This window comes from Phascolarctos cinereus, unplaced genomic scaffold, assembly GCF_003287225.1.
Source record: "Phascolarctos cinereus isolate Bilbo 61053 unplaced genomic scaffold, phaCin_HiC Scaffold_4;HRSCAF=312, whole genome shotgun sequence".
In the NCBI taxonomy this organism is placed as follows: domain Eukaryota; kingdom Metazoa; phylum Chordata; class Mammalia; order Diprotodontia; family Phascolarctidae; genus Phascolarctos; species Phascolarctos cinereus.
In genome coordinates, this window is record NW_027555847.1 from 642,593,553 (window position 1) to 642,618,162 (window position 24,610).

Here is a 24,610-nt window from a genome sequence, read left to right on the forward strand (position 1 = left end):
GGAAAAAAAACCACATTACTATACTTCCTAACAATGAAAGGTATCCAATGGTGGAATAGATTCCTTTGGGCGTAGAGTATGTTTTCCAGATATAAGATCTTCAAACAGAGGCAAAATGGCCTCTTGTTGAGGGGGATTCTTTCTGGAGACTGGATGGGATGAACTGCATGTGCACTGAAATCACTTCTAACTTGAAAATTCTGTGATTCTTTGACTCTAAATCCTTCATCTTTAAATGGACCACATGATGAGAAATGTTTAGTGCTAATAAAAACAGCTAATAAATTAAAGATTGAATCAATTCCTAATGATTTCTTGCCATGTCTGAAAAAGTAAAAAAACTCAAGCTTGCCAATAAAAATGAGTAAGGCTTGTGCTAAGACATATTTCCCCACAAAATAGATAATTATCTATCAGGAGACCCTGATGTGTAGGAAGACTAAAAATTAGAGTGTGGGGTTTTTAGCATTCATGAGGCATTTTTAAATGTTACCCAAAGGCTTTCTTTTGGACATCAGAAATGATTCTGTAGGAGAGCATGTGGTAAGAAGCACATTTATTATGTGGCTTGTCCTAAAGCCCAAATAAGATTTTGAGCAAAGTAAAAACATGAAAATCTGTATATGCCATAAATATATTTTATGGAACAATCCATGTGTAGTCACAGATTAAGAGAGTGGAATTATTTCTCATGTCTTACGAGAAGGATAACATACGTCAAAACACAAAAAATTACTGAGGGCAAGGGAAGTGAGATTCTGCTATATTCTCCACTAATCACACCCCATTTAGGGTGTTATAATCATTCTATTTACCATCTTTAATAGTGGTTGTAACATTATTTGTATAAGCTAGCATTTATATAAAGTGATATATATGCAAAGTGATTATATGTGTATGTATCCATATATATATACATATATATATATATGCACACAAAGTGATTATACACGTATACACACACACACACACACACACACACACACACACACACACACACATATATGAGGGAATACGCATTCTACAATATTTCCTTTTGCCCTTCCTCTGTAGTACCTTTGAATATCCTTGTTCATATTATCATTTAAACCTATCTCCCTGATGTAACAGTTTCCTGTTAGGCCTTCTTCCCTCATTATCTTCCTCCACTGAAATCTATCTTTCTTACTGATATCATACTAATCTTCTTTATATTTAGATCTTCATGTCATTCTTCTGCTCAAAATCATTCCATGGCTCCCTATGGCCTACTGAAACAAAATCAAAATTCTCTAGCATTAAAGGCCTTCTACAATTTCTAATCACCTTGCTTTTCCAAACTTACCTCAAACTTCTCCTTTCCACAGTCCTCTATCCTCTAGTCAAACTGGACTATTCTCTGTGGTTTGAAAAAGCAGTATTTTAAACCCAGAATGTTCTCCATCACCTTTGCTGCCTCTTGAATTCACATTTATCCTTTGAAATCCAACATAAATTCCATTTCTCCCAAAAAAAGCCTTCTGCTCAGCCTATAATCATCATTTTCTCTGATAGACATAGCACAGTGCTTTGTTTTGTACTCCTTTAATAAACATGTCACTTATTTCCTTATATTATCAGTATCTACATATAAATTCTACATCCCCTTTAAGACTGCAAGCTCCATGAAGGTAGGAACTACCTTATTTAAACTTGGTGTCTTCATTGGCACTTACTATAGTGCCCTGCACACACAAATAATAAACATAAATGTTTATTAAATTTTAATCAATTAAACTGAGCAATATGAAAAAGGCTCTTACCTTCACTAAGAGGTTGAGATCCTCTGGAGATAGAAGAGGAGAGGGACCCTGCCGAAAGAAAGAGCTACAATTAGATATTTGCAAAAGGAAGATGGTTTTATTTTAAAAAAAAAAAGGTTGGGGGGACTCATGTAGGGACACACAAGAACCTGATTATAGTTTACATTTCCTCAAGAGTAAAAAGTATAGTCCTTACACAGGCTGTACCAAGTGTAGGAAGTCCTACTCAGAGAACACAAAACATGAATTACTAAGATAGAAATGAATCAATATATAGGCAAAGCTGAATCTGAGCAAAAGGTGAGGCCAACGGAAAGCCAGTTCCTAAGTTCATCTCTATAGACCCCTTTATCCTGTCTACTTTCATCCTTTTCCCCAACAAGACCTTCTAAAATAATAGCTAATATTTTTATGACATTTTAAGGTTTACAAAGTGTTTTACATCTTACCTTATAATTCATCCTCAAAACAAGTCTGTGATGTAGGTGATATCATCAGTCCCATTTTATAGATGAGGAAACAGTGACTTGAGAGATTAAGTGACTTGTCTAGGGTTATATAGCTAGCAACTGTCTGATGGAGGTTTTGTACCCAGGTCTTCGTGAGTCTAAATCTAGCACTCCACCCCCTGCTGTCCTAATTGTCTGTCTCCTCTCACAAAAGGTCAAAATGACCTGTTCTCATAGGATCTAGAAATGAAAGTGAGCTTATAAGTTATGTCCAGTTCTCATTTTATAGATCAGGGCCTGAGACTCAGAGATATTGAATACTTTTCCTAAAGTTCAGAATGGTATTAAGTGGGGGTGAGTTTATAGATTCCATCCTAAAAGATTTGGTGGAGGATGGTGGAGAGAGAGTGAGTAATTGAAGTTTTCTTGGGGATGAAAGATTAGACTTGTTATAATCGACCCAAATGGATAGACTTTACAGCAAAGAGAAAAATTAGATTCCATGTTGGGGAAATCTTTCTAATAATTAGAGTTATACAGTAATAGAATGTGTTGCCTTGGAAGATGGATGCCCCTAAGAAAATTCCTGATGACTATTTGAAAAGGTATTTTATAGGGGAAAAGGTATTTTCCCCCAAATCTAGGTTGGACTAAACGACCACCAAAGTTTCTTCTAACTCTGAAATTCTGTAATCTTCAAGCTTGTGCTCTTTTGAGTACATTATGCTGATATCAGTCATGAACCCTTCAGAGTAAATATAAAGTCACTGTGCTCTCTCCCAGAGGGCTTTGCATTTTAAGCCTCTTATTTTTCAGGTGCTCTGTAAAAATCCTCTATAGCCAAGGATTTATGGAGAGACACGGACTAGTATGATAAAAGATACAAGACATGGAGTGGTTATGTACCTACATCCATGGAGGAAGTACTGAAATGGATGACATCACAAGTACATCAAAGTATCTCTTCTTCAATGGCTTTCTCTTGGTTAAAGGCATTTCAAACAACAGTAAGCAAGTGGGAGGTAGATTTCATGTAAGTCAGACAGAAAGAAATAGCCCAGTTTGAAAGAAAGATAACAATTGTTTAGCAGCTAGTGCTGGTAATGGCAATGCTGGTTGGCTCATTCTCCAGAAGGGTTGTCCCAGTCAATGAAGGGAGGGGTGGGTCTGGAAGGATATGGAGTTGGGTATATGGGGCATGGTTATTCAAAAGGCATTTAAGTATATGTCCATTCATTCATTCATTCATTCATTCATTCATTCATTCACCTAGTCATTTAATAAGTCAGAGCGTAAAACTAATCTTTTTGGGGAAGGTTTCCTTCTCTCTACTAGGGCTGTCCTTAATATCTGTTTTGCAGGCAACTCTTTAGTCTTTACTGACACCAATCACCACTTGGCCTCTGGGACAGCCAGATATGCCTACTCTTGCTCAAGAAATCCTTCTTTTAATCTGACTAAACATAATTAGGTTAAAAAACAAAAATTACTATAACCATGAAGAAATCATTTCCAATGTAAATTAGGAAATTGAAAACAGTAAAATTCATAAAAGCATAGTTTTGTTCCTTAGCATCTAACTTCATCTTTCTTAGGGAAAGGCACAAGTTCTTTTTGAAAATGCCAAATCTCTATTGTGATAGACTAATGACAAGAAGGACTTGTGGTCTATGATAGGGAGAACTTGAAATAAAAGGAACTAAGAACCCCAGATAAAGACTAGTGGCAATTATAAAAAAAAAAAAATGAATCATCAAAAGTTTGAAAGAGGGCAGATACGTTAAAATCTATCCTTTAATATTGCCCAAAGATTTGTGACTTCATGGATACAGCCATTCTCCAGATCACTATCCCATTCACACCTTTCACACAGCCTTCTTGAGTTGTTTAAAAATATTGTTTGGGGTGAGGCAATCTGGGTTAAGTGACTTTCCCAAGGTCACATAGCCAGTAAGCGTCAAGTATCTGAAGCCATATTTGAACTCAGGCCCTCCTGACTCCAAGGCTGGAGCTTTATCCACTGCATCATCTACCTGCCCCTAAAAATATATATTTTTTAATGTTAAAAAAAAAGCCTCTGGTTGTTTACCTTCTGACAAAGAACTTCTCCAAGCTTAGCTAGTTTGGTACACAGAAAATATGCACTCTGTGGCTGGTCATTACTCAATGACAAATAGCTTGGTAAGACCCACCAGAACATGTGCTTAATTGAAATGGCATCTGAAAACCTGGTGTAACCTCCATATTTCAATAATAATAACAACGACAACAACAACAACAACAATAACAATAGTTTGGTTGGCTATCTTTTGTTCTCAAAGAGAACCAAAAGGACATCACTACATTAGAGTCAAGTTATAATATGTCCAACCGTGGCTGAGCAGACCAATGTGAGCTTGGAATGCTCTGCCATAGGTCAGACACAAATAGTCCAAGTGAACATCTGGAGTGGGTTCTCTAAACTTGCACATCTCACATTTCTTTTGAGCTACTTCAATTCTGCTTTGCTCATAAAGCACAGCCCCTTCTCTGATGAGGGCATGCCATGTTGGGTAGTCCTGTGCCAGGGTCTCCCATGTCACACAATCAATTCCAAAGTTCCTAAGAGAGACCTTGAGAGTGTCCGTGTTTTGCTTCTTCCGACAACCATGTGAGTGCTTACCCTATTTGAGTTCTCCATAAAATAGTCTTTTAGGCAAGTGTATGTTTGGCATTCAAACAACGTGGCCAGCCCATTGTAGTTGTACTCTCTGCAGTAGAGTTTGAATACATACACAGCCAGTATATATCTGAGGCAGTATTTCAAATCACATCTTCTTGACTCCACTGTGCCCCCATAAGCCACTGTAGAAGGTGTTTAATGGAAGATTAAAATACACGTCTTAAAGGGATTTAAAAGTCATCTTGAGGAATCTGTATTTTATCCTATAGAAAAAACTGAGATAAAGATCTTGAGCCAAGGAGTGATATGGTTAGACCTGGGCTTTAAGAACATTATTTTTGCGATTTTTCTGGATGGATTGGAAAGGAGGCGATTGGAAGCAAGGAGATTGAATAGGAAGCTATTACATGTCAGGCCATGAGAGCCTGAAAAAAGGGTTGTGGCCTGAAAGTGTGTTGAGGTAGAACCAGTATGACTTAGCAATGAAACAGATACGTGGGAGTGTGAGGGCTAAAGGAGGGTGATGCATGACTTTGAAATTATGAATCTAAGTGATTGTGAAGCTGATGGAGCTCTCAATAAAAAGAGGGAAATTTGGAGAATGAGTTGTTTTAGGGGTAAAGATGAGGAGCTTCCTTTAGATATATTGAATTTGAGATGCTTAAGTGATCTCCCAAAAGAGATGTCCAGCAGACAGTTGACAAAGCAGGACTGGCATTCAGGGAAGAGACAAGGGCTACTTATGTGGCTTTAGGAGTCATCTTTATAAAAATGGTACTTGAACTCATGGAAGCAGAAAAGATCAACAAGAGAGAGAATGTAGGAAAGAGGAAAGGAAAGGAAAGAGGAGAGGAGAGAAGGGAAGGGAAGGAAAAGGAAGAGAGGAGAGGAGAGGAGAGGAGAGGAGAGGAGAGGAGAGGAGAGGAGAGGAGAGGAGAGGAGAGGAGAGGAGAGGAGAGAGAGGAGAGGAGAGAGAGGAGAAGGAGAGAGAGAGGAGAAGAGAGGAGAGAGAGGAGAAGAGAGAGAAGAGAGGAGAAGAGAGAGAAGAGAGAGAAGAGAGAGAGAGAAGAAGAGAGAAGAGAAGAGGAGGAGAGGAGAGAGAAGAGAGAGAGAGAGAAAGAGAAAGAGAAGAGAGAGAAGAGGAGAAAGGAGAAGAAGAAAGAGAGAGAAGAGAAGAGAAGAGAAGAGAAGAGAAGAGAAGAGAAGAGAAGAGAAGAGAAGAGAAGAGAAGAGAAGAGAAGAGAAGAGAAGAGAAGAGAAGATGGCCCAGTACAGGGCTTTTAGAGGCAACTACACTAAGGGGGCAGGAGATGGACTTTAATGCAGCAAAGTGGCTGAACCACTAGTAGGACAAGCAGGACAGAAGAGTCATAGAACACAAGGGAGAAAAGAAAGTCCATGAGGAAGGAGAAGTCAACAGTATTGAAAATTATAAAGAATTTAAAGAGAATGAAGATTGAGGGGGAAATATTATTTAACAATTCAGTTTATTTTTAATCTTAGAAAGAATGGGGTTTGGTGGAGAAAGGAGGTGGATTTTGATAAATTTGTGAAATTGAGAACCAGACTGCAAAGATCTAGGAGTATATGGATGATAAGGAAAAAGAGGAAGACAATGCATATGATTCTTTCTAAAAGTTTGCCATTGAAAAGACTTAGCGAAACAGGACAAAAGTTGGTAGGGATAGTATGATCAAATAAAATGTTTTTTTAAGGATAGAAGTAGATCTAAGTATATTTTTATGTAACAGAAAAAGCCAGTAGGTAGGACAATATTAAAGATGAAAGACAGAGGGAATGATCACTACGCCAATGCTCTATCAGAAATGTAAATAGTATAGTGGAATGAGTTAGGAGTTAGGAGACCTGAGTTTGAATCTCTATTTAATCATTTAAACAGCTAGACACTGCCTTTCTAAGCCTATTTTCTTACATGAAAAATGGGGGAAATCATTCTTGTGCTGCCTCTCTCTTAGAATTATTGTGAGGAAAGTGGTTAGTAAACCTTAAAATCATTACGGAAACACAAATGATGATGATAACCATGACGATGATGATGATGGTAACGATGATGGATGAATGGTTACAGGCACTCATAAGCCAAAATTCTGATGTCTCAAGCTAGTCTCAAGCTAGTATTGTGAGAACTGAGGCCATAACAACTTCTCATGTGAAGGGTTTTTTGATGGCACTACTATAAATGAAGAAAACAAGATCAGTTGGGGCTTTAAAAAAATCAAAGAGTAAGACAAATTACTGGTTTTCCTGGTGGTCCTCTTTCTCCTGGATTTCCGGGTAGGCCCTACAAAAGAAATAAACAAAGATCTTGTTATACTGGCTACACACAGGCCATTCTTGTGTTTTGACATTTTCTTCTTCCCATGACCCTTGCAAAAGTTATCCATAGGAAAGATGGGAATCTTTATTAATGAGAAACAGTGACAAGGGCACTCAGAAGACCTGACTGCATGCCCTAGCATCAACTTTTATTAGATGTGTGACCTGGGGCAAACTATTTAAACACTGTGAGCCTCACTATTCTCATCTTTAAAGTGTAGGTAATAATCCTTCTTTGCCTCATAGGTATACTGTGAAGACCCAGTGATATGTCTATAGATGTTTCTTATAAATATAAATTGATATGTTAATGTGTTATTCTTTATGTTGGAAGTGTCTAGTGCAGAATAAGTGTGTATAGAGGGGTTAGAAACATAGTCCATCTGACCCTTAGGGACAATAACCAATAAATTACAGGAAAGTAGAATTCGCTTAAATATGAGGGCAAATTTCCACAAAATATAGAACCATCTAAAAATGAAATTAATGGTTACATGGTGAGATGAGATCCCTGTCTCATTGGAGGTTTTCAGATATAGAACCAATGCCTACTTGCCAAGGACATTATTGACACTGTAGACAGGATTCATGCTTCCAGTGGGAGTTGGATTAGAAGACCTCAGAGGTCCCTTATAAATATGTTCATTGCCTTTGACAGTATAGAAACATCTGGGTTTGATGGTTGTTAAGGGGGATATGGAGGCCAGTAGAATGTGAGAAAGCATGGTCTTTAGGTCAATACACAATCATTCACTTTTTTTTCCTGTTCAAATAAATAGTTTCTGGACTAGGAAAACACAAGTCCCTACTGTCCCTATATAATTCTCCACTTTTGCCTGATGTAAGAATCTTGGCAGTTAGTTAATTAATTACTTTACTACTTGCTAGAACCCATCAGAGATTTCTACTTCTGTTATAGTCATCAGAAGCCCAGTTAGCTTCAAGCTCAAATGAGTTATTGGAGGAAGCAGAGGAATTTACTGAGATTTTGACAAAGTATTTAATAAAGTCTCTTCGGTGATGTCTCTGGAAAAGACAGAAATAGGTTGCATAGAAGTACAATTCAATGCATTTGGAACTAGCTGAATGACTTGATCCAAAGAGTACTCATTCCTGGACTGTTGTCAAATGTGATGGAAGTCTCTAGTCGAATGAGAGGCATTGTGGCATTATGGATGGAGAGTTTGCGGAGCTGGCCTTAAAACCAGGTTCAAGGTCAACCCAGGACATGAACTAGCTGTTTGACCCTGAGCAAGTCATTTAACTTCTCAGCACTCAAGGCAACTTTCTAAGACTAAGGTATATACAGAGAAGGTGTTTACTGGAATTGATAGGAGTATCCTCACCTGGGAGTTCCCCCATACCAATGAAATTTACAGGTTCAGGCTATACATCTACTTTCTAGTTAAGTGCCTAAGGGGTCTCTGCTTGATTCTGATTTTTTTTAACATTTTTATCAATGACTACAATAATAGCATATATGGCTTGTTTACAAAATTGTAGATGACACAAGAAGGAATTTCTAATTCACAGGAGGAATGAAGATTCAAAAAGAAGTGAATGAAGTAGAATGTTAAACGGCAATGATGGGATGAATTTCAGTAGATCAAAGAAAAGGAGTATTCTTGGATTATTAAAAAAAATCAGTGTTGTGCCTCAAGAATAGTTTGTTCAAAAAAAGAACTTGAGATCTTTGTGAGTCAGCAAAATTGAGACTCCAATGCATATGCGATTTCTTACATGTGAATATTTTCTCTATGGAAATCATAGTCCATCCATCCCCATTTATCCTGTTTGACTGTTGCCCATGATCTCCCATAAATTCACAGTGAGGGTCCATCCAATATATGTAGTGCTTCCTTAATTTCTCTTGAGATCATGAAGTTAACCAGAGTGTCCACTGGTTGTCTCTACATGGTCAGTCCATATTTTTAGATATGTATTTCTTTGATTGTATACTTTTTTCTTATTCTTCATAATTCATAAAGGAATTAATAATTCCTTGTTTCTAATGTTTTATAGCATGATGACATCAATCATGCAGCTAACTCTTCATTGTCCCATGGGTCATCCTCAAATTTAATTTCTTTGGACACTATAATATTCCATGACTTGCAAACAATTATACAACATCACTGGAAGAATTTTGTCATTAAAAAAGATCTGCCTTTGTTGCAATGAGAGGCTTGACATCATTAAAAAAAACAATACAAAAGAAAACAAACAAACAAACAAAAACCCTTTAATTTCCCAAAGGTCATATAGTGACTTCAGGAAGCTCACTGTCCATATTCAGCCTCTGTCACATATATGTATATATGTGTATATGCATATGTGTGTATAGATATATATTTATATTTATATTCATACATGTATATATAATATGTGTGCATTTTCATCCATAATGCCACTATATAATGTATGTGTATATATATGTGTGTGTGTGTGTGTGTGTGCGCATATACATATATATATACACACATATGTACACATACCCAATGTGTGTGTGTGTATATATATATATATATATACATATATATATATATTTGTGTGTATAATATATATATGCATGTAGTTGTTGATGAGTCATTTCAGTTGTGTTAGACTCTCCGTAACCTCTTTTTGCAGTTTTCTGGGCAAATATACTGGAGTGTTTTGCCATTTCCTTCTCCAGTTCATTTTACAAATGAGGAACTGAGGCAAACAAGGTGAAGTGACTCCTAGGATCACACAGCCAGTAATTATCAGAGGCTGGATTTGAACTCATGAAGATGAGTCTGATTCCAAATCCAGTGATCTATCTATAACACCACTTAGCTCCCCCCTGTATATGTGTATACTATACACACACACACATAAACAAACACACACACATAATGTGTGTATCTATATATGTATAATTAATATATCTACATCTGTCTATCTATCTATCTATCATCTATCTCTCTATCTAACTTAGAGTTCTAGAAGCCATCCATCCATCTATATACCACAGTTTGGGCAACAGGCATTCTTTGTCTGCTTGTTTTTCCTGTGTCTTATCTTTCCAGTAAGACCAAACTGTGTTGAGGGATTTTGAATCTCATGTAGGATGTTCTGCAGTGTTCTGGGCCATGATCCAATCAGAACAATGACAGCTGCATGGTGGGCACCTGGAACAAGGGTACCTGGAAAGCCTTGCCACCTAGAGTGATTGTCTCTTATACTTGGATTCTATGTTGAATCTCTTCCATGTCAGTGATAAACATCTTTTAAGCATGACTCCCTATTTTACATCTTGCTTGATACTAATGACTAGTTATCAAACATTGTTATCAAACATAATTACCTCTGTTACATTTTGCAAGAAATCTTATATAATTTTTGCATTATGCATGAGAGACACCTTACTGGAGGGAAACCAGTTAAAGTAGAGTTTCGCTCTATCAAAAAAAAGTTTATATATACATATGTGTGTATATATATGTATATACACATATGTATGTATATATATACACACATATGCATATATAAATACACACATATATGCATATATACATATATATACATAAGCAAAAATAATAATCATAGTGGGATCTCCTATCTGCTACACATTTTGTTAAATTGTATAATTGTATGATTGTAAAGCTTTGATTTACTGTGAACTATTGCGTGTGAAAGCCTTATTTTAGGAAGAATATTGACAAACTGAAATGTGTCTAGAAAAGAGTAAATGAGGCAGTGAAAGGACTGGAGTCTATGTCATAGAAAGAATGACAAACAGAACCAAGGACGTTTAACCTTAATAAGAGAAGGCTAAGTATGCGTAGCAGGGTGGAGGTGGGAGGTATCCAGCTATTTGAAAGGATTTCATATAGGAGATTTACCTTGTTTGGCACTGAAGGGCAAAGCTAGCACCAATGGATAGAAGTTATAGGAAAGCAGATTTTATCACAAGATGACTTTTCTAAAATTTAGAGCCATTAATGAATTAAGAGGGGTGCCTTGGTAGGTGGTAAGTGCTCTAATGGGCATTCATTTATTGTATCCCTTCCTGGAGCTGGCTTGACATGTGTCATTAATTAGGAAATGTGCTGGGAAAAGAAAAAGACAATTTCTAATGGGAACCATGCTGAGAGGGATAGCTAGCAGATTATGTGATTGTAAAGATCTACTAGGATCTCAAAAGATTAGAATGATGGGTTAAACTTATGAATATAAAATTCAGTTATGGCAACATGTAAAATTCTCTATATAGGCTTAATAAAAATTTTTTTAAATGATAGAAATTTAGCTAGATAACAATTTTTGTGAGAAGAATCTAAGCATTTTAGGGGACTATAAGGTGAACATGATTCAATGACATTACATGATAGCCTCAAAAATGCATGTTTTACAGGTATGATGAGTAGGTAACAGCCCCCCTGTACTCTGTCCTAGCAGATAACATTTGGAGTTGTGGTCAGTTCTGGGCACCACAATGCTAGAAGGGAATTGAGAAATTGTGGTTTGTTAAGATAAGGGTTACCATAATAGTGAAGAACGACAGCAACAAACATTTACATAATGCTTAGTATTTTCCAAGTAACTAGCTAAGCACTTTAAATGTATTAACTCATTTTATCCTCACAACACCTCAAAGAGCAAAGTTTTACTATTATCCTCATTTTATAAATGGGAAAACGGAGAATAACAGATGTTAAACAAGTTGTCACTTAAGCTAGTAAGAAGCTAGCAAGTCATACAAGCTAGTAAATATGAGGTTGAATTTGAACTCAAGCCTTGCATGCTCTATCCACTGAGCCACCATACATAATGAAGAAAATGGGATAATAAGCCTATAAAAGAAAATAACAGGTGGGATATGAAGAGCTTCCATATGGAAGAGGGATTCCACTTTGTTGTTGTTGTTGTTGTTGGACACCAAAAAGTAGAACCAGGAGCAATAAAGACAAGGTGTAGATAAAGGGATTTTGGCTCAATGTATTAAGAAGTAGAGCCATTTGAAAGGAGAATAGGTTCCCCCTGAAGGTATTTGGTTTTGATTTCAGGATGACTCATCTGGGATATGACTGAGGAGACAGAATCCCTTGTTTCCTTGAAGATTCAAATTAGGTGCCCCTTTCTACATGAGGTCTTTCTTGATCCTCACTTGTTTTGTTAGCGTAGTCTCTATTAAAAGGTCACATTATCTATTTCGTATATTTCTATGTATATGCATGTTTGTCTTCCCTATTAGACTATAAACTCTTTGAGGACAAGGACCATTTCATTTTTTACTTTGTTTTCCCAGCACCTAGAATAATAGTCCATAGTAAGTACTTAATAGATGCTTATTGATTAGTTGATTGATTTAATAACAGACTTATTAGGCATACTAATGGTGTAGTGAGAAAAAGCATTGACTGGGGAGTCACAGAATCCCATCTGAGTCTGATTTCTACTGCTAGCTCACTGTCTGGCCTTAGGAGTCACTTCTGCTCTCTTAGCCACAATTTCCATAATTAGGGATTGAATGAGTTGACGTTCATGTGGTCTCTTGAAGATCTAATAGTTTATAAATTCATGATTGTAGAACACATACTTTCTATTTACTTACATCTTGTCCAGCTGGACCTTGTGGACCTGGGAATCCGGGTAAACCTCGAGATCCCTGAGTAAAAGAAAAAGAAAAAAAAATCTCCTAAATGTTAGGGAATGCATATACATATGCTTACACAATACATACATACATGCACATATATGCACATGTATGTATATATATACATATAGTATATATTCATGGATATATATGAGTATTTTATATGTGAATGTTTAATCAATCTGTGGAATCTCATGTGAAATATGAGGCTACTTTGTCCTAATATTATTCTACCAGACCATAACCTCCCATCATTCTACCTCTGTGTTTCAGCCTTCTTTTTAAACCTATAATTTGTTCTCATTGTTATCTCCAGTCTATCCACACTTCAGTCCTTTCTCTGGTCATTAACCTGGCACTGACGAAATTAACTTTATTCTTTTCCCAAACTCAACCCTATAAACCTATCACCAATAATTCCTTTGATTTCAACTCATTCTTAGCAATTATCACATATATATGAATATGTGTACATGCATATGTATATATATATTTGTGTGTACACACACACACACATATACACATGCATACATACACTCTCATACACATATAGGTGTCAACTTTTAATGTTTTCCTGGTACCCAGGAGAACATTCAAAGATGTTAACTTTTGATAGTATCTGTCAAAATACTTTAAAAAAATCATAACACAGTCACTGGCACATCGAAAGGATCCTCATGGGAGATCAATGGGAAGCCTTGGAAGAGGATCATATAAAATGAGGACTATATGGATTGCAATCTACACTGATGGAAGCAATACTCAACCAAGCACCCCAACATATTCCCTATAGAAATCTAGCCACTATTCAGTCACATTGTACTTACTGGTGGTCCTTTTTCCCCTGGTGGTCCAATGGAGCCCTAGAGACAAACAGAATGAGACATTCCTTGAAATTAGGCTCAATATTCAACTCCAGACAAGACTTTCATCTTCACCTGAGATGGAGGTTGGCAGCCAGATGGCCTGGGTTGGGGAGAGAGGGAAGTGAAGAGAAGACAATGTAATGCGGATGTAGGTACCAGCCGAGAAGCTCTTCAACTCTGTGTAGTGTGTGGTCTTGTAACTGAAAGGCAGTGGTTTGCGTTTCCAAGAATTTCATGCTTTTAATGCACCTGAAGCATGGCTAGAATATGAATGAAATCACTGACATCTTCCTAGTGATTGGACTGGCAGTGGGATCTTTCCCAAGAGGAAGCAAAATTTTGGAACAGGTTAATGGCTGATCTGAATGAAGAATATTCAGTTGTTCACACTGGGATCATGTGAATTCATTAGGATGAAAGAGCGCCTTACTTATCTTAACTTGGAGCTAATGTGAGCCTGTATTTGGCAGCCTTTAGGCAGCTGAACAAGCAAATGGGAGAGAAACACAATACAGCAACCAATGTGGCTCTTCCTGGAGCAGGAATAAATTCTACTGACATTTTCTTCAATTTAATATCTTTATTTTTTCCCTAAGAGCAGTAATAATAAAAATAATAACAATGACTAATATTTCCAGACAGTGTCAAGATTTGACAACTGCCTTCCATAATTGATTTTTGCTCAGACCCATGATTCAATGTTTGCAAGGAATTTCCAGTATAAAAACTTCCATCAATGAAAATCAGTGACTTGTTGATGACTCAAAAGATAGTTATAAATAAGTTTTATAGGGATGTCAAGGGGACATTGACAATTTCAGTGACTTACCAATATTCAGACTGCTAGTGTATGTCAGAAGTAGCACTCGAAAATAGGTCTTCTTGACCCAAAGGCCAAATCTCTGTCCTCTAAAGTACTTTGCCTCCAGTGAACTCATTTCATAATTATCAAAATTTGATTCAACCTTTATTAAACATACAGAAAACTGGCCCTGATGCCAGGAAGACCTTTGTTCCAGTCCAGTCCTTGAAACATACTTACTGGCTGTGTGATTCAGAGTAAGGCATTTATGTATAGTTCTCTAAGGTTAAAAATTGCAGAGAAGGTGCCAGCCTGCATTAGTAAAGGGAGTGGCCTTACCTGGTAGTTCCTTGTATTAATAAAAATATAGACCTGGTTCCAATTTTTTACATGCTAGGTATTGCTCTAGGTATTATGAGTACAAGGGCAAAAAAAGGAAGTAAGTCTTGACTGTCAGTGAGCAAACATTCTACTGAGGGATGTGATATTGAGTAAAGTAAATACAAAGTATTCACAAAGCAACAGAAAGTAACTTCAATTAGGATCAAGTGCTTTTGATCCTGTATAGTCTAGACTTTGTATCTACTTGGATATACTGCCCAATTCTGATTCATGCTGGCAAGCCAGGTCCTCACAGGGTAGCTCCCCCATTTGCCCTTGGTATGCTCAGGGTCAAGTCTAAGAGTTTGTGGGGTGGTCTTTTCTATAATTCTATAGCTCAAAAGTCCCCACTGGTTGGGGATCCCCCAAGGATTATCAGCCAATATCAGTTATCCAAATAGACTTAATTGGCTTTTAGGAATAAGATTTTTACCACGGGGTAGATAGTAAGAATAGTAAGAATAGTTTCTACAGCACTTTTTGGCCCTTCCCTCGAGCAGGGGTAACATTCCCCCACAAGGGGGACCTACAAAGTCCGGGAAAAATGTGCTCAACCTTAGAACATATGACATAACAAAATGGGTAATTCACAGCTTCTTGAAGGCCTTTGGTTGGAAGTTTTTTATCCTCCCCCTCCCCTCAGCATGGGGTCCGTATGATGTTTCCCTTAAGTACTGCATAGCTTTCTACTGGGCTCCTGGGAAGGCTCTGTAGTTGCTTTTCCTGAATGTACCTAGTTTGTCCTTGGCTTTCTGTGTTGGAAGACACTGCTGTCAGCCACTGTTATTTCTGGAGATGCTACTAAGACACTGATGAGAAGTCCAAATTTTTCACATATTTCAAAGTGTAAAAGATCTTCTAGTCTGGCAGTTTGGCAGGGGGAGAGAGGGAGGACTTCAAGGCTCTTCCCCTCCCCCACAGATAAGTGAGTCCCTCAGTAGCTTGACTAGAACTATCTTGTGTTGGCTCACTACTCAAATCCTGAGATCCAACCTGGAGCTCTCCTCCTCAACTCCAACTACTGACCTTTGTCTTCCTTTAAGTTCCAACAAAAATCCCAGCTTTTACAGGAAGACTTCATCAACGCCTTTCCAATGCCTTTCCTCTTTTAATTATTTCCTTCTTATCTTGTATATTGCTCACTTGTGTGTGTGTGTGTGTGTGTGTGTGTGTGTGTGTGTGTATTGTTTGCATGTTGTCTTCCCCATTAGATTGTAAATTCCCTGAGGGCAGGGACTGTTTTTTGCCTTTTTTTTTTGTATACCCAACTCATGTTTGGCATGTAGTAGATGCTTAATAAATTTATTGTTTGATTGATTGACTTCTTATTTTATAGAAAGCCTTACAAGGTATCACTGAGTCTTCTCAATCAACCTCAAAACATTTCTTTTATAGCATCATTTCATTTCACCCAGTGGCTAGGAACATTCTCCTCCTTCTCAACTTGGTAAACTATGTTATTCACATTTAGTTCAATATCCTTTGACTGATTCGATATGTCTCATCTGACAAAGTTATCAGGGTGTAGCATCTCATTGGTTAATAGCTAGCATTTATATAGTACTTTAAGTTTTAGAAGCATTTTTCAAATATTATCACATTTTATCCTTACAAGAACCTTGTGAGGTATTATTATTGTCTCTATTTTGCAGATGAGGAAACTTAGGTAAGTAGAGATTAAGTGACTTGCCCAGGGTGACACAGCTAGTAAGTATCCAGAGGCTACATTCTTCAATTGGGGTAGGAGGGAGTGATTGGTTCAATCAACCCCATCCTTAAATTCACAATAATCCTGTGAGTTAAAACTTATACTTACTGTAATACTATAGTTATTATATATACTATAATGACTATTGTCCCTATTTTACAGATGAAGAAACTGAGGCTTAGAAATGAAGTGACTTACTCATAATCACTCAATGAAATTGTCTATTAAGAATCAGAAAAATAATACCTAGTCATCAGATAATAGGATTTAGAGGGAGAAAATCTTAGAGGTAATACTGATGACATTCTATTGGCATTATAGTTATTTGCATGCGTGCCTTGTCTTCTCTGTTAACACTGTAAGGTCTGTGATTTCGAGGGTCATGCCTTCGTCTCTGGAGCAGCATATCCTCCCATCATGAGTACGGAGCCTTGTACATAATAGGTACTTGATAAATGTTTGTTGAATTAGATAGAAGATTATGCTGGCCAGAAACCTTAGCATATAAGAAAGTGCTGGAGAGCTGTACTTGCTAATGGTCAGGAGAAGACTCATACAAGTGAAATCACTGATCCACTGAAGTGTTAAAGTGAGTGTCAAAGGGTGGAGAGAGCAGTGGATTTAGAGTAAAGAGAGCCTGAGTTCAGATCTCTCTCCTGGCAATTACTAATGGCTTGACCTTGGGAAAATCACTTCTGAAATGCCATCCACCTTTAAATCTATGGTCTTTTATGTCAAGGACTTGTGATTTTATCAGCATGGGAACTCCCTGTATCAATCAGATTATAACCCATCTATAGTCTACAAGATTGTATATATTGCTGCTTAAGGTACAGAGAAATTAAATGACTTCCCAGAACATGGTCACACAGTTACTGAACATCCCAGGAAGGGTATGAAGAGAGCTCTTTCTCAAACCAAGCCCTGAATTTTATCCACCATTGCACAATGCTTTTATATAGGCCAATGAAACACCATTCAATAAAAGATTTTGGGCAGTCCCTTGGGGGTGGGGGTGGGGTGGGATGGACAACAACAATTGTACCTTTATGTGTTGTTCAGTGGAAAAGACACTGCACTTAGAGTCAGAAGATGTGAGTTCAAGTTCTGATGATCCCACTTACTAACTTGGGCAAACAACTGCCCTTCTCCAACTCTCAGTCTCCTGTAAAAGGAAGGGGTTGGATTGGATGACCTTTTAGAGTCCTTCTAGTTCAAAATAATTTTAAAATGGAGATTCCATTCTTTGTTAGGAAGTCGATTAGAATTTGCTTTTTTCAATATTCAGCAGGTATTTCTTGCATACCTACTGTATGTCAGGTTATATGGCAGAAGTATAAGACAATGCTCTTGCCTTTCAGGAGCTTACAAACGTGTTAAAGATATACATGACAAGATAAATAGCAATAGAGGGCCATCTAGGCTAAGTGACCAGTTCAGAAGAGGGAAAGAGGTCAGAGCTAGGAGGGAGAAACCCAGGTCTACTGAGTCTTACTTGGTGGCCTTGATATCCTCTCAGATGTGAGTTTGAGAGAGATAATCTAGTTCAAAAAACCCAGTTCAAAGTAAAATGGTCAGGAAGGCCTTTATAAAGCAAGAAGAACCTGACTACTAAGATGAGCTAGGATATAGCAGGAAGAACACCAAGTGTGGGCCCCAAAGAGTCTCTCTGAGTCTTTTACTCTGTTCAATCCAATAAACCTTTCTTAAGACCTATATTTTATGTCTGGCATTATGCAAAGTGCTATAGATACAAACACAAAAAAGAAAGAAAACAAACAACCAATTCCTGCCTTCAGGGAGCTTATATTTGATTGGAAGAAATCAAGTGAATAACAGGGATGACTAAAATTTCACTATTTTTCTCTTTGAATTGTTGTGAGGATTAAATGGGATAATGGTTGTGAAAGTGCTCTGTAAACCATCAAGTACTGTAGGAATGTGAGCTACCATTAGGGGTGGGAAGAATTTAGTGTGTTTTTGTGGTGTGGTAGAGTGGGACTGTAATCTTCCCTATACTTTTGGCAAGAGTATTCTGAAGCACTAAAGGTTCAGACAGTGAAATTAGAGGCAGCACTGAGATTAAAGTACTTTTTGTTTGTTTATTTGATTGTTTTTAAGAAATGGTTTACAAACGGAAAGCAAGAAACCAAACAACTGTCTCAACAGCTATTATCCTCTCAGGTGTAATGGGCAGAGGTTGGCAGATAGAATCAAAGTAATCTGCCTTCCTTTCCTAGAGCAGAAACCAGCAGTATCTTCGAGAAGCCACTTGGAGAATTCTACAGTAAGGAGAAAATGAGTATCTTCAAACAAGTGTCTGCTGGGAGAGAATTTACTGGAAATCCCAAAATCCTGCACTCAGGAGCTGCCTGCAAAGTGTTTCTTTCTATAATAGTAATTCGTGTTTTCATAGCACTTTGTAATTCAAAAGGCTCTTTTTCTCAAAAAAAAGGTAACTTGGAGCATAAGTGTCACAAATATCAATAATCCTTATTTTACAGATGAGGAAAATGAAGCTGGGGTAGGATAAGATGGGACTGGACCTATGATTTCATTGGTATAGGGAATTCCTGGTGAACAAACTCCTTCAACATCTTCTCAGAAACTTAGAATCTTAAGGAGTTGCCCGGGGGGGGACTGAAAATTTAAGTGACTTTCCCATTGAGACCCAGCCAGTATATGTCAGAGAAGCTTTGAGGCCTTCTGCCTCCAAATCTATAGCTTTTCCTCTTAAACTTTTTCCTTTCCTTCCTGGTGTCTCTTACCTTATCTCGCCTTTGAACCTTTTTTTCTGTCTTAAATTCTTGGGACACAGAGGCTCAGGCCAGCAGCCAGAGAAAGGACATGTGGAAATCTGATAACCAAAGCCCAAGTTGAAGCTCAGTAAAAGCAGTGGAAATATACCAAAACAAGATTAGATTTATAGCTTCTGGGGTGGACCTGGCAAATTGCTTTTCAGCTGGTCTCTCTTTGAGAGGAGTGTTTCAAAAGTGATTTACAGTAGTCTTTTTACTTTGAGGTATGGTTAATTGTTTCCACCATTAAGGAGACTAAGCTTTACGCTAGATGGACCCACAGATAAATGGGATTAAGTTATATTAATACATAAAACCACAGTATTTAATTTCATAATGCCAGTGTGGGAAGACTATATGGTACAATGGAAAGGGATATCGTTATATGTAGAACAAAGGCTCTTAACTTGGGGCCTCCAAGGGGTCCATGGATAGATTTCAGGAGGTCCACGAACTTGAATGGGAAAAAATCATAACTTTATTTTCATTCATCAGTCATTGAAATGCAGTATTTCCTTCAATTATGAATTTAAAAGCAAAATATTATTCTGAAAAGGGACCCATGGGCTTCATCAAAAGAGTCTTGCTCTCTGTCTCTCTTACACACACACACACACACACACACACACACACACACACACACACACACACATTAAGAACCCTTGATCCATAATCAGGAAACCCAGGTTTAAGCCCTGTTCATATGATGCAACATTTGGAAAGACACATGGGAGTATAGCATTTAGAGTTGAGAGGGTCATTAGAGTATGTTGAGTCCAAACCCATTATTGTTGAGGCCAAGAGAACGGAATTGTCCAAGTTCCCACATGCAGTGAATGATAGAGCTGGGACTCTAACCCAGATTTCTTGACTCCAAATCTAATGGCTTTCCACTATATGACATGTCTCCTAGCCTGGCAGTCCTAAAATCAATAAGCACTTAGCTCAGTAGATCTGCTGCGGGCACTTTATCTCTTTGAAACTCAGTTGTTTTATCTGTAAAAATGGGGATAGTAAGTTTGCCTAAGCCAAAGCATTTCATAAACTTTAAATATCTATGAAAACGTAGCTATTGTCCTTGTTATTCCAAGAATCCTTAGTTCCTTCCAGCGCTCAGTGTCACCTTCTACCTACATCCTTTTCTGATTCTCCCAGTTGCTGATGTCTCCCTATGCAAATTACCTTGCGTTTATTTGCATATATACTTTTTATATGTACATATATTCTTTTTCTAGAGAATGTAAGCTCCCTGAAGACAGCTGTCTTGTTCACTTTTGCCTCTGCACCCCCAGTGTCTAGCACAGTGCCTGGTCACTAAGTAAATGCTTATTGAGCTATTGATTACAATGCCTGATGTGTGGTATGCTATGGCACAGGGCCCTTAATGCACCAACTGGAATAGGATGGCCACCCCTGATAGTTAAAAGGTCCAGAGTAAACCGAGTGCCCAGTGGATGATTTGCCCGGATAGATGAGCGATCTCCCTGTTTCTAGCTTCTTATTCACTTTCTGACTCAGCCCTTACAGTTTATGACTGCCTCAAGTCATTTAAGGTTTGAATCACAGAAGCTTAGATTAGGAAGTAACAACGGAGTTCACCTAGTCCCATGCATGTCTGAACAGGCATCTTTACCATAACATTCCTGAAGACCAGTCATCTGCTAATCTATGGTAATAAGGAAACACATTAATTCCCAAGGCAATTCTTACTGTCATGATGTGTTTTTTTTTTTCCTTATATTGAGCTGAAATCAACTTCTTCAGTTTCAATCACTGTTTCTAGTTTTGCCTTTACGGTCTAAGAAGGAAAACAAAAAACCAAAAACCTTACCTTTCTTCAATGTGGCAGTACATCAAAATACCACCTCTTCCTCAATGTTTCTTTTTACCAGGCTAAATGTCTCCAGTTTCTTGAGATTTTGTTGGTCCTAAGTTAAACCACCATTCCTGGCATCATAACACTAAGCTAGCCCTATCATGCTACCTTGTAGCCCTAGCATCTGTACTTCCTGACTTTCCCTCTGCCTGCATGCTTAACATCATCCGTTATTACTCAGATCAGCTAGAGTACTGCCTACCCAGCTGGGATGATGCTGCCCTCTGCTGGCCATCACAAAACTTGCTGATAAAAGAAACACTTCATTCATTTGGCCTCCTTCCTGAAACCACTGTACACCACTATTACGTCTAGATGTAATCAACCAGTTACGTCTTACAATTCATATGTCTACAGACTTCAAGGTTTACAAAGTAATTTCTTCAGAATACTCTATGCCTTAGGTAGTATAATTATTATCTCAACTGTTCTACAGATAAAGAAACTACGCAGCTTAAATACCAACTACTCCAGTTCAAGACCTACTCTGATGCCCCAACTGTTAGTGACATGTTCTCTGGAAAACAGTTTGGTATATTTTGGATTTATTTATCGATGAACATGTTGCTTCCCCTCAATAGAAAGTAAGTTCTTTGAAGGAAAGGACTGTTTTGATTTTGTTTGTATCCCTAGCATATAGAACTCTGATTTAGTAGGTACCTAATAAATGCTTGTGGAATCAATGAAAATTAATTGAATTATTTGTTTTATCCCATAAATTAAAAATAAAATTAATTAATTTTAAAAAATTAAGTGAATTGCTCAAGTTCTCAAAGCTAGTAAGTGTCAGGGTCATAACGACCCCACTGGGCCTTCTTATGTCAAAACTTCTTTTTTCACTGTACAGGCTATATTTCAGCATAAGGTGGTCAGGAATCATCTCGACTGAAAAGAACCTAATAATAGCTCTAATGAATATTAGAATTGGAAAGAACTTCATAGGTCACCTATTCCAGACTCCTAGCCAATGCATGAATCACATCTACAGCACACCAGATGAATGAGCATTTGGCTGAAGCTTTGACACCTCCAGTAACAGGTGACTCATTACCTCTTTTGAGCTCTGGTAGCACTATCTTTGTAGTTGTCGCTCTATCCATATATATAATATACATATATATGTATATATATATATATATATATGTATATATATATGTGTGTGTGCATACTTATATGCATATATATATAATAGACACATGTGCATATAGTTACATATGTATGTTTTCTCGCTATATAATTATTTCTATATATTATGCTATCATCTTTCTATATAATTAAAATACCTATAATTATAGTTATATATACATATGTGTATATTATCTTTCTATATAATTTTATTACATATATGTGTATGCTATTATCTATATACATATACAGACACACATGCACACACACACACACACACACACAACAGTTATAACTATTAAATGCATGGATACAAGACCCAGCTCAAATAACATCCACTCCATGAAGCCTTCAGTGATTACCCAGGTCAGAATTTATTTTTCCTACCTCAGACCTCACAGTGCTTTGTTTGTACCTTTCTTAAAGTATTCCCAATATTCCATTTTGTATTTTACTTATTTCTGTGTTATTTCTCTTTCCTTGTCAATAAACTCAGGGGGGCAGTGTCAGTAACCCATTTATGCATGTAATATTCACTTAATAAATGTTTGGTTGAATTGGATTGAATTTGAGATCTTATTGCTATATTGCTTTCTGGGGACAGGAAATAAATTTCATTTATCTCCCCTGTTCCAATGTTTTACATTAGGTACTCTATATAATAATTATAAGGAATAATGAATAAATGATTGAGTGACAAATCATACGAAGCAACACATATAACAAACAGGAATCATGGCATTGAGGGCAGAGTTCATTTGTATCTCTTGAAACACTAAGCATAGTGATTTATAACTTCAATGAATCTGTTTAATTAATGGTTATTGAATAACAATGGATTTTGGCACATCTTATTCAACACAGTATCTGGGAACATAGTGGAGGAAAAGAGTCCTGAACATGGACTCAGTAGATGAGCTTTTGAGTCCCTGTTCTGCCATTTATTTATTAGCTATGTAACACCGGCCAAGTAATTTCTCCTCTCTAAGGCTTAGTGTTCTTACCTGCAAAATGGAGATAGGGAGTGTTATGTCTCACAGTTGTTGTGTGGAACAAGTAAAACAGTGTACGAGAAGCTTTTGACAAATTTTGAAGCATGGTATTTATACCATGTGGAACTTTATTATACTAACTATACTTTACTTATAACTTTACTATACTAACATCTACAGGGATGTTCAAGTGGTTTCTGAATCATTGCATGTTGTTGTTCATCGGTTGCGTCCAACTTTTTGTGACCCGGTTTTGAAGTTTTCTTGGTAAAGATACTGGAGTGGTTTGCCACTTCCTTCTCTAGTTCGTTTTATAGATGAGGAAAGTGAGAAGTAACTTGCCTGGGGTCACTCAGCCAGTAAGTGTCTGAGGCCAGATTTGAGCTCAAGAAAATGGGTCTTCCTGATTCCAAGCCCAATGCTCTATCGATTGTGTCAGTTTTAACAAAAAGTTAATTTCTTTTATAATGTAATGCTGTAAAAATTATTGATCCATGCATAGTAGATACGGTAAATCTATTACCCAGAATATTTGATTACCCAGAATATCCCATCCCCCGAATATAATACTATGCTTTCCTAGACACTTACAGACATAGAAGGGGAAAGAGGGCACCACTTAAATACATCCACAAGGTTGATACTATCCAGAATACAAAGTAGGATTCAAGAAAATTGGAGAGGACTAGTTATTCTTGGGGAAAAGTGTTCAGGAAAAAGGGCAAGAATAATTCTCATGTTCTCAGATGTCCAATTACAAGTGCACAAAATAGGAATAACAAATAAATTGAACCAGAGACAAAGAAGGCAAAGTTGGCTTTTCTGAGTATTACAATCTAGGATTTCAGGATTGGAAGGAACCTTAGATGCTATGTAGTCCAATCGCTACTTTAAAAACAGTAAAACACTGCTCTTGTGTAGCCAGCCAAGAACAGAATACAGATTTCCATATTCTACAAAATCAAGGGATAATAGTTCTTCTCTGCAGACATAGAAACTATGTCTTTCTTAACTCAAAGCAAGATCCCATTAGCTTTCTTGGCTGGCATACCACACTGTTGACTTAGTGAGCTTTTCAGGGTGACTGCTGATTAGCTATACTTCTTTTATCTTGTGCTAGTGAAGTTGATGATTTGAACTCAAGTATAAGACTTACATCAATATCTACTAAATTTTATCATATCACATTTGGCCCAACGTTCTACCCTCTCAT

The 24,610-nt window shown here is 37.3% G+C and overlaps 1 protein-coding gene across 1 annotated transcript in view; it reads right to left on the reverse strand.

Annotated features, from left to right (window-relative positions):
* COL22A1 (collagen type XXII alpha 1 chain) overlaps positions 1-24,610 on the reverse strand; it is a 589,887-nt gene that overhangs the window by 98,929 nt on the left and 466,348 nt on the right. Inside the window, 4 exon segments of the mRNA XM_078153760.1 lie at positions 1,782-1,829; positions 7,150-7,194; positions 12,808-12,861; positions 13,677-13,712. Coding sequence (XP_078009886.1) covers positions 1,782-1,829; positions 7,150-7,194; positions 12,808-12,861; positions 13,677-13,712 — 183 coding nt within the window.